The sequence below is a fragment of the Aedes aegypti genome, chromosome 3, assembly GCF_002204515.2.
Source record: "Aedes aegypti strain LVP_AGWG chromosome 3, AaegL5.0 Primary Assembly, whole genome shotgun sequence".
NCBI classification, from domain to species: domain Eukaryota; kingdom Metazoa; phylum Arthropoda; class Insecta; order Diptera; family Culicidae; genus Aedes; species Aedes aegypti.
Window position 1 is genome coordinate 181,515,953 of NC_035109.1, and position 11,087 is coordinate 181,527,039.

Here is an 11,087-nt window from a genome sequence, read left to right on the forward strand (position 1 = left end):
CTACGAAGCAGATTTTCGTAGGGTAGCATTATGCTATAAATCTAAAGGCCCGTTATGTTACTTGTGAAAGACGTTTCACATACTTTTAATCGCTTATTTATATTTTTTAAACTTTATGTATACTATTTGTATGCATGGGCCATGTAAACTCAACAATCGCATAGGTGACTACAATTCAAGAACTGGACAATTCCTGAAAGTAGTGTATGAATACAGAAACACAATACAAATCATTGGAAACGTATTCACAACAAAAAAAAATCTGTGTGTAACAAAACAGAATTATTATTTCAATTTAATTAGTTTATCTTTTTGTTGCGACCATGGGAAATTTGGCAGCACTTCCTCGTTGTTTCCATCAGCTCTCTGCTGACAGTTATGCTGTCACCAGTAGACGTCATCATAGTTTTAGTAAGTTAGCGTACAACAATCATTGTTATATGTCCACTCGTTTTTAATTCGTTTATATAAAGCTTATTCTAGTTCACTGAGTGCTTTGTGAAGCCCAAGCAGGACAGTTCGGTTTTGCGTCGTCAGATTGATTTTGCTGACGGATTCGCGCGTGTTTTCGTCGCCGGAATTATGATAACATATTTTTTCTTGGAAGCGTAACTTTTATGTAATATTAAAACAAACTTTGTATGGTTCGTCACTATAAGTGTCGGCATTATGCTTTTTTCTTATACAACTTCAATATACATATATTTTTCTCTTTTTGACATTATTAAAAATTATCTCTTGAATTGTTCGACATTGTGAATGTTGACGTATTTTCTAAAACTTCTACCATATCGAGACAAAATGCACAGTAATACTCATATGTAATTTTCAAACAAACTATGTATGGTTCGTCACTACAAGTGTTGGCATTATTCCTGTTTCATTTAAGTTAAAATATATACATGCAATTTTCAGTTTTCGTCAATAATAAAAACGTCTTTTGAATTGTTCGACATTATAGATGTTGACGTATTTTTTCCAAAAACTTCTCGAGACAAAAATACAAAACTAGCTTTAAATACAAGTCGTATATTTCCCCCTTGTCCATGGATCGCATCACCGACCAGAGGTGACTCCCAGATCTTTTCCTCCCTCACTAATAAACACCCTTCCCGTAGTGGTTGTGGAGATGCAGAGGTATTCCCGGTCTCTAGAAGTAACAATCATTACACCTTAACATTCCTTCCCCATCCCAACTGACTGTAAGGACTTGGCCGGCGCCGTTATTGATCAATAATATTAGATCTGCTTAAATTGCACTTCGAGAGTAAGCGGAAACTCCCATCCCTTATTCATTTGGATCGTAGTGCAATTCTTACCAGTTCCGATCAATCACGGAGTAGCAACCATTGACATGTACAGTCAGTCTATGCTATGCTATGCTATGCTATATAAAGCTTATTCTAGTTCATGTGCGCGTTATGGATTAACTCTACCACAAGAACCCACGTCAGCCATCTTGTCCAGAACTGCGTACCGTAAAACGGGGTAACTTTGATAGTTTTTTCGAAGAAAACTTCAATATTTATGCATTCTGTTTCAAAGAATTACAATTTATATTTTTAAAACAAGTACTGACATCCTAGCTATCGATTGCACTTGATAGATAGCCAAAAGATTTATTTTGAATAGATATATTATTTTTCATATAATCGAAAGTTGATTTTCTGTTTTGGGGTAACTTTGATAATGGAGTATAAATCAAACAAAAATGAATGAATTACGGAACATTTATAGGGCGTTACATACCTCTAGGCGTTTAACGCTATATGAAAATTTCTGACTTAGATTACAAAAATGGTCCCTGTTTATAAAAATGCTTTTCGTTAAGAGATTTGAGACTGAATTCGTGTTCTACTATAACTAGGCTGTCAAGAATAAGTGACGAACTCATTATGACTTCATCAAATAGTGATCGTAGAACAGATTGTTTGTAAGTGTTGCAAAAATGCTAAAATCTTATAAATTTTTAATATTTGCATATACGTCCTCAAATGCACTTGATTCCAACGAATATAGCTTTGACATGAAGTGTCATACTAATACTCTTTACTTTGGCATTCGTTTTGCTTAACTGATTAACAGAAACTTCGTTATTTCGTTTAATATGTTGTGGGTCTCGCACTATCAAAGTTACCCGCATTATCAAAGTTACCCCGTTTTACGGTACCGTAAAACGGGGTAACTTTGATAATGCGGGTAACTTTGATAGTGCGGAACGCACCACATACTAAACGAGATAAGATAATATCTGTTAATCAGTTAAGCAAAACGAATCCAAAAGTAAAGAATATTAATATGACACTTCATGTTAGTGCTATTTTCATTTGAATCAAGAACATTTGAAGCTTTATACACGAATATTAAAAATTGATGGGATTTTAGCATTTTCGACACGCATACAAACAATCTGTTCTACGATCACTATTTGATGTATTGTTAAAAGTTTGTCACTTATATTTGACAGCCTAGTTATAATAGAACTTGAATATGGTCACAAATACCTTAGCGAAAACTATTTTTACAAACTTGGACCATTTATCTAATCTAAGTCAGAAATTTCCATATGACGTTAAACGCCTAGAGGTATGCAATACCCTATAAATGTTCGTTATTCGATCAATTTTGTTCGACTTATACTCCATTATCAAAGTTACCCCAAAACAGAAATCCGACTTTCGATTACATGAAAAATTATATATCCAATCAAAATATATCTTTTGGCAATCTATCAACTGCAATCGATAGCTAAGATGCCAGTACTTGTTTTAAAAATATAAATTGTAATTCTTTGAAACAACATGCATACATATTCAAGTTTTTGTCGAAAAAACTATCAAAGTTACCCCGTTTTACGGTACATAAAAGTGGCGACTCGGTTTGTGGAAAATCAACATTTCGTCGGCGGTAAAAAGATATAACTTCTAAAACGTATCCTCCCCGGAAGAAAAGGAAGCGAGACATGGAAGGAGATCAGAACATGCCCCAGCATTCCGTGCAAAATGGACATCCACAACCAGGAATCAATCAGCCGCAGTCACTTAAACAATTTTCTCCACCACCTTCACAGCCGACAGCAACAGACGGGCTGTTATACAACATTTTTCAACATCTTCAGCATCAGCAAACCGTCATGAATCAGATGCTGCAGCAGCAACAATTGTTCTTACAGCAACAAGAGGAACGTTTTCAACGCGCTTTTCATTCAATCAATCCCGAGGCACCTGCGAACCCGGAGCTCATTTTGGATTCACTCGCAAGCAATATCCATTAGTTTCGGTACGACGCTGAGAGTCACATCACGTTTGGAGCATGGTACTCGTGGTATGATAATTTATTTGCGAAGGATGCACTGCGACGATGGAGCCAAAGTTCGATTGCTACTGCGGAAGCTAGGATCAGCGGAGCATGACCGATATGTTAGTTTCATTCTCCCTGTGCTACCGAAGGATTTTTCATTCGATCAGACAGTCCAAAAGCTCAAAAGTTTATTTGGAGCAAATGAGTCTGTCATCAGCAAGCGCTATCGTTGTTTACAAATTATCAAGAATCCGGTGGAGTATTTTGTCAGTTACACCTGAAGAATCAACAAATCCTGTGTAGACTTCGTGCTGGGGAAGCTGAACGAATTCAACTGCTTAATGTTTGCGTGCGGATTGAAATCAGAAAATGATGCAGAGATCCGTACCCGTCTTCTGTCTCGGATTGAGGAAAAGGATGACGTCGCACTCGAACAGTTATCCGATGAATGCCAGCGAATCATCAGCTTAAAACAGGATGATGCCATGACGAATGAACCAGCAGAGACAGCAGTTCACGCCATCAAGCAAGTTAAACCACAAAAGCCCAGTAGAAGTCGAAGCAAAAGTCCCACCGAATCAGAATCGTCGTCGACCATCCGAGATACTCCATCTTCTCCTTGTTGGAACTGTGGATCTATGCATTATGCTAGACACTGTAAATACAAATCATATAAATGCAGATACTGTGGTAAACTTGGCCATAAGGAAGGCTACTGTATGAGCGCCAAGAATTCAACCCGGAAAAGCTCGCTCCGGAATGTATAAAGTTGCTTCTTTGGATGTTGACACTGTCAGAAGCTAAAAAAGATTCGCAACGGTAGGACTGAATGGACCTGCAGTTCGACACAGCATCAGACGTTTCCATAATCTCAAGCCAAACCTGGAGCAAAATCAAAAAAAACCAGCTATGCGTCCTGCGTCAGTTTGTGTGATAACAGCCGCGGATGCATCACTACAGCTGAAGAGCGAAATAACCTGCAACGTCACGATCAACGGAGAAAGTAAGCAAGAAACAATACGCGTTACTGATGCACCGATTCATTTGTTGGGAGCGAGCTGATCTCATTGATGCCTTCAATCTGGGAACGATTCCTATAGACGCATTCTGTCGTCCAAATACCAGGCAGGCAGTCATCAGTAACATGCTCAGGATTCAACAGAAATCTCCATGTACCAAAGACTCTCCGGTAATCCCAGGGTCGACTAGCTACTGGGCAATCAAGGGCTTTCGCGTACAAAGAACTAACACGGGGAACTTTCACTTTTCTTATGCATTTTGTGCGGTGCACAACGTGGAAATCCGGAGTATGGCCTCTCAGCTGGCAATCAAATCCTGCTACTGGCTAACAACAATAGAAGTACTAGATTTAGAACGCTAGAGGCGCTGTTCACTCCATATAATGGTTGTGATGGAGATAAATCAACCACAGTAGCCTTGATTTTCTGTTGGTGTGAAGCACCGATACTCAAAGTGCCAAAGCGATTGTTTTGTTCCATAGTTTGTTTTGTGAAATGGAAATAAGACCTAACTCTAATCAATGAATTTAGATAGTATGAAAACCTCACAGAAAGAGAAAACATTTTGAGGCGCTGTTTTTCACACTCCATTGAATGGAACTTTCTTTATATTTAGTTGAAGTTGTAGAATTTGTGACCCATGAATGCAAGTGAAATATGTTTCAATTTGTTTTTACTCTGAGGTGCTACTTTCGTACAAGGTCAAGCAACAGCATGCAACGGGAGAACAAAAATGAAAGAATGAATTTGTAGACAAGCATAATATTTATTCCAGAACAATCGTATTCTTTTTAATTCTTGAACGATTTACTAATTTCAACGGTTGGCTGCAAACAAAATCACTTTCTTCCCGGTGTCGATATTTCAATTTTCATTTTTTTGTCCTTCATATTCGAACCACTCTAGAATCAGGACGCAATGTCGAACATGAGATGCGTCCATGCTTTTCCACGTTGGTCTTCAATGGTTCGTTGGCGTGCTCGAACCACAGCCACAAGAAATGTTTCCCCGTTTGATATCCTGATGCAGGTGTAAAAGTGTCGCGGGTAAATGATCGAATGAGCTCCTAATTTTGATTATGTTGTTTGAGATCATCAGTGAATCTGTGGAAAACATTCGATTATGTATTTATGGGTCATCTATTTAAAAGAATTAATTACTTTCCTTACACTCAAATGGGATAATCGTTTGTCCAGGAACACGAAACCCCGTCTTTACGACAAAATAGAACAAACGCGTACGACGCAATTGCAAGCAAGACTATGAGGTTTATGTTTTGATTGTAATCGCAGGTTACCATGGTGTTACTGAAGACAATTTGACACTTTGAGTAGCACCGGCAAAATACGCATACTAGATGTTGGTCACAAGGTTTGCAGCGACATTAGCAGTCTAATTTATATGTCTATTCTAACAACCAACAGATCAGAGCTCAACAGGTAAGGTAACCAATATATTTTGGACCCCTATATATTTTGGACCCCCTGGGCCATTTTCCTTCAAATTTCCCAGTTTAAATCGAAAGACCAACTTAATTCGCATGCCATTTGGAAAGGTAGGATTATTCCGCATTTGCATCAACCGTTTGTACATAGAAAATGTGTTTATTTTATCTGAAATTAATTTAATTTAACCGTTTCATCCATGCAACCGTTACAACACGTTACACACAGAAATTGGAGCCGTCAGAAATTTTTCAAATGTAAACAAAAACTTTTTTCAAATTTCTGAACTAAAAGCGTAGGATTTCTTCGGTTTTCCATTGTCAATTGATTGATTAGACTATGGGCAAACATATCATACAATTAGTGTCGTGGACTTTGTTGCAAAACGATAAAAAAATGCTGGGGTCCAAAATGTATTGGTGTGTCCAAAATAATGAAAAACAGAGCTTCACAGTTCAATTATTTTCGCCGTTTTTTGGATCTTACATGACCGTATGGACATTTTTATCTCGTAGAGGAAGTTTTTCTCTACATTTTAGCATGTTCTTTGACTTGGTTATGCTGTGCAATTAATTAGTTGGGACAAAAAACTAAAATAACTTCCTTAGGGAGTCCAAAATACGACCGTTACCCTAACCCGTGTTCTATGCGAAACGATATCCACCATAGACTACCGGAAGGATCTAAAATGGATCGAATCGCTGGGACACACTGTCGAAATCTCTTATTGGTGCTCCAGCAGCGGCGGGATTCGGTTGTCCGTGTGCAATCAAACTGGTGCCCGCAGTTGACTACCTTTGGTGGGATCTAACTGTGAATCGGAATGAGGGGACCAACACGTATTGCCTTGCCGGGTGTTCTCCAATGACGGGTGGACTGTAATTCGGCAACAGGTTCAGCAACAGCAGCGATGAAAAACATCCGAAAACAACCAAAAGTTGTGAATTTTCAGTAAATTTAGTTTTAAAATCGCTGTATCTCGGAAACGGTAGCAATTAGCAAAATTTTCTCATGTACCTTTTTTGTTGCAAATTTTGCGTACTTTCATAAAATCGGGTAGAAAAAAATTCAAAAAGTTTATTTAGACCATATTGAAAAATCACCCCTTTTTTTAAAACATCATAACAAAAGTCCATGTTTTGTCCATCTTGACCAACTGACCAGACAACCAAAATGTACGTATAACGAAATCACCTGGAGGCTTTGTATGTGCAACATTTCACTTATAAGATGTCGCGAAAAGGCCTTCTACGTACAAAAGTGGAGGCGATATACGTGCATATATTATGCGATGAATAATAGCAAACAATGCGAGTATATAAATTTTCTACCGAACTAACCTGCAATCTTGTGCGACTTAACTTATGATAACAAATGTTGATTTGACAGCCGCTACGGATTGATTCGACTTACTTTGTACGATTGTACGGTACGAAACAAAATGTACAAGTGAACTCAGAAAAAAGCATTTTATGCGAGAAAACTCATCAATCTTACGATTTTATCCACCGTGTTTTGCGGGTTTGATGTAATTTGTGTGAATAAACGAGTTATTACGTGAACTTTGATGCGACTTCTGGTTGTCTGGGTGTGCAAAAGACTCCATTTTTTGTCTACTTTAAAATATATAAAAACGATTTTTGAGAAAATGAATTTTTAAGCTTAATTTTCATAATAAAAAAATATTACAACATATTTTTTTACAATGTATATTTTTTCAACATAGTTCCAACCTTAAACGTTGCGGAAGACACCAAACTGATCAGACAAATAGTTTCTGAGTTTTAATTATTTGAAAAATGTTAAGGCTTTTATCATTAGGCCCTTCTTAAAAGTAACGCTAGGGTAAAAATAGCGAACCGATGATGCAAATAGGCATTTTTGGGTATAAAGAAAGCGCCAAATTTCAGCCAAATCGAAAAATACAAAAGTAAACCGACATTCGAATTCAAATGGAACCGCTCGGCACATTTTTTTATTTCACTTCATACCATGAATAATTACCAAATCAATATTTTTTCAAGCTTTTAAGTCAAAAATTATCTGCTCTTTCAGACAATGAACAAATTTCTAGGCTTATGAGCCTCGAAAAGCATTCGAAAATGACCGAAAATTGAAAATTATATCATAATTTGTATTTAAATCGCTGTATCTTTAAAACGGTAAAAGTTAGCCTGATTTGTTGTAAATTTTGCGTACTTTCATAAAATCGAGTTGAAAAACATTTAAAAAGTTTATAATGACCATTATCAAAAATTCATCTTTTTTTTAAAAAAAATCATAACTTTTTGTCCATGATTTCTCCATCTTGACCCACTGTGCAAAAGACTTCATATTTTTGTCTACTTTAACATATAAAAAAATATAAAAAATCAAAAATACGGTTTTTGAGAAAATTGATTTTTAAGCTTTATTTTCGAAATATAGAAAATTACAACATTTTTTTGACAGTGTATATTTTTTTTCGAGATAGTCCCAACAATAACCTAAAACTTTGCGGAAGACATCAAACTGATCGGACAAACCGTTTCTAAGTTAGAATTTTTTGAAAATTATTTCAAAAGTAAGGCTAGAGTCAAAATGGCGAACCGATGATGCAAAAAAGCATTTTTGGGCATAAAGAAAGCATGTGCAAAATTTCAGCCAAATCAAAAAATATAAAAATGAAATTTGGGAAGAAGTCGTCATTTTCTGTGGAACCGCTCATTACAGTACTAGCGTGTTTGGAACATATCTCAAAATTTCTCCATAGTAATTTCCATATAAACCTTTATTGTCTTTAAATCACCACCTAGTAAGCTGACAATTTCACAGAACACAATTTTTATGGTAAGGAATACTCCGGTAGAGGACTACTGGCCTTATGAGCACATTGTACAGGGTGATTACTAATTCCTGTCAGTAAAGTAAATGTTCGTAGATAGAAGATGTATGTATGAATTTTAATTTCCGGTGTACACCCTATTTTGCACATCTATAAAGTTTGTTTTGACATAGTAAAGATTAATCCTTTTTTCATTTACCTTAGTTTTTAGTCATATGTGTTGTATTAAAGGCATTTCACCTGGCACTCACGTTTTCCACAGATATCTATTTTTGACTAAACTTCGCTGAAAATAATGCCTGATTTAAACAGCATGTTACCACAATCTTTTACACTTACTAGGGAATAGAATGAGACTGATTATGGAAAATGTTAGCGAAAAAATATGTTTTTTTTATTAAAATATATGCTTTTGAATAACGTGCGTGTTAACTGTAATGCTTCTGAAACAATGCTTGTGGTTGGAAATTGAGGTAAAAAAAATAATTTGTTATATATGTATAGCAAAGACAAATGTTATAGATGTCCTAAACTGGATATGCACTGGTAATTAAAATTCATTTAACCATTTTTTTTTTCTATGATTACTTATTTTATTGACAGGATATAGTAATCACCCTGTAAATGGTACATTTGGTGCGGGTGTGAATCTTTTTTGACCGCAGCTTTTTGTAGAGGCCATAGTAGGCCCGACTTTAACTGATGATTCAAGGTAGACAAACTCGTCGACCACCTCGAACGTATCTCCGTCTATCGAAGCCGGCTTAATAACTTCCCACGAACTCGTTTACTACAGGTAACAGACGATGGTAGATGAACTGGGATAATACATCGTAGGCCGCATTTTGAATGGTGATCCCTCGAAAGTACTCACAATGTAACTTGTCGCCTTTCTTGTAGCTGGGGCATATTACCCCTTCCTTTCACTGCTCGGGTAGCTGTTCTGCTTCCCAGATTGCGCATTCACATTGCAAAATTTTACAATATTTAGGTTATGGACACTGAAAATACGATTTAAACTCCAACACCGTGCATAAGTCCTACATAATAGGACGGATACCAGGACGACATGCGATCTCATAATATCATTATATATTGTGTCGTTTTTAAGTTATTTGCGCAAATCACTGTGCTCAATGGAGGACACTGGGCGTTAATGGGTTATTCTTTGGTATAGCGTGTATTTTAACATGGATTATAAATCCTGAATTAAAGCCGAAGGATCTACCTGCACAACAATCCGAAAATGTTCCATTCCACACACTTTTTTTCAACCACGCGTCATTTCTGACATGCCACTGGTAAGTTTTTGCGAGAAAATTGAAAGACTCATGTATCACAATAAATATTGTGAACACAAATGCAATTACCTGGAAAATGGAACGAAATATGTTTCAAACAAAAACGTGACCAACTCAATCCATCCATCCATGCGTTCAATCAACATTAACCATTATGAACAGTGGGCCAACGAAAAAAGCTCTCTGTTTTTAAACATCCAGCATCCATTTTTCCTCCCATTTGAAACGCTTTTCTTTTACCTTCATCTACTGTTTGGCCCTCTGCGAAGTGCGGTGGTTTACCTCTTGTATTCCACTCGTTCCCATAATTCATCGGTTATTCGAAACATGTGCAGGGATTTCAGACAACAGACGAGACTCGACGACAACGCCGAACCCAACTGTGAGTGAGTGTGATAATTTGTATTTTCTGTTTGTTGTAGGTCAAAGTGATTTGCGAGACTCGTGACTGGCAGCATTCACAGGAGATGCGGAAAATGCTGCAGGAGACATACCAGGAAGTTTACTTCTACGAGATGCCAATGGCTATTTGAGCAACGTGTGGTGGTGCCAGTCTGTTGAAACTGAAACAATAGAAGAACGGAAGAGCCGTTCAGCTGCAATGCACTGCAATAGTGAATTTGTACTAGAGACCGATGGAACAAAAAGCGAATAAACCACTTTTCTGTTGTCTTCCATTATGTTCTTTATTTTACCTTCTCAGGATTGTTTGTATGTTGACCTCCTCCCCCCTAGTGAAAGTTGCCACGAATCGAAACCGTTAAGCAAATTTACAAACTATTTGACTTATGAAAGAAATGTTGTGTTTAACAATACCACAGGAAAACGGTAACACTGATAAATTGAAAAAATATCGGGTAAACAAGATAGGTAAGTGTTTCTTATTTCCTAGAAACTTAAATAATTGTTTTGGAATCAGGGCATTTTACGGTACATTGATTACAGATGATGCGTTTTAACTTAGTGAACATGGCATTTTAATAGAATTATTCGTACAATGAAGATATGGATCATTGACAATGAACGCCGGCTTATGGTTCTGTATTTAGCTGGTAGTGCAGCCTGGCCACTATTGTGCTTCCAACTTCAACAAAATCCATCAAAATCCAAAGCAAACCATGGCAACCATGTGCCTATCAGCCGGTACAGACAAATGGCCAGCCTCTCTGGGCACATCTTCATGAGTTCAGCTCCGATA

At 37.0% G+C, this 11,087-nt stretch overlaps 1 protein-coding gene across 4 annotated transcripts in view; it reads left to right on the top strand.

Annotated features, from left to right (window-relative positions):
* Window positions 1-10,569, top strand: part of LOC5578555 (L-threonine dehydratase catabolic TdcB) — a 78,163-nt gene extending 67,594 nt beyond the window's left edge. For all 4 annotated transcript variants that reach the window (XM_021851903.1, XM_021851904.1, XM_021851902.1 and 1 more), the window contains exon 9: window positions 10,312-10,569. In XM_021851903.1, coding sequence (XP_021707595.1) covers window positions 10,312-10,422 — 111 coding nt within the window. In that variant the 3' untranslated portion in view covers window positions 10,423-10,569. The remainder of the gene's footprint in view (window positions 1-10,311) is intronic.
* Window positions 10,570-11,087: the final 518 nt, after the last annotated feature.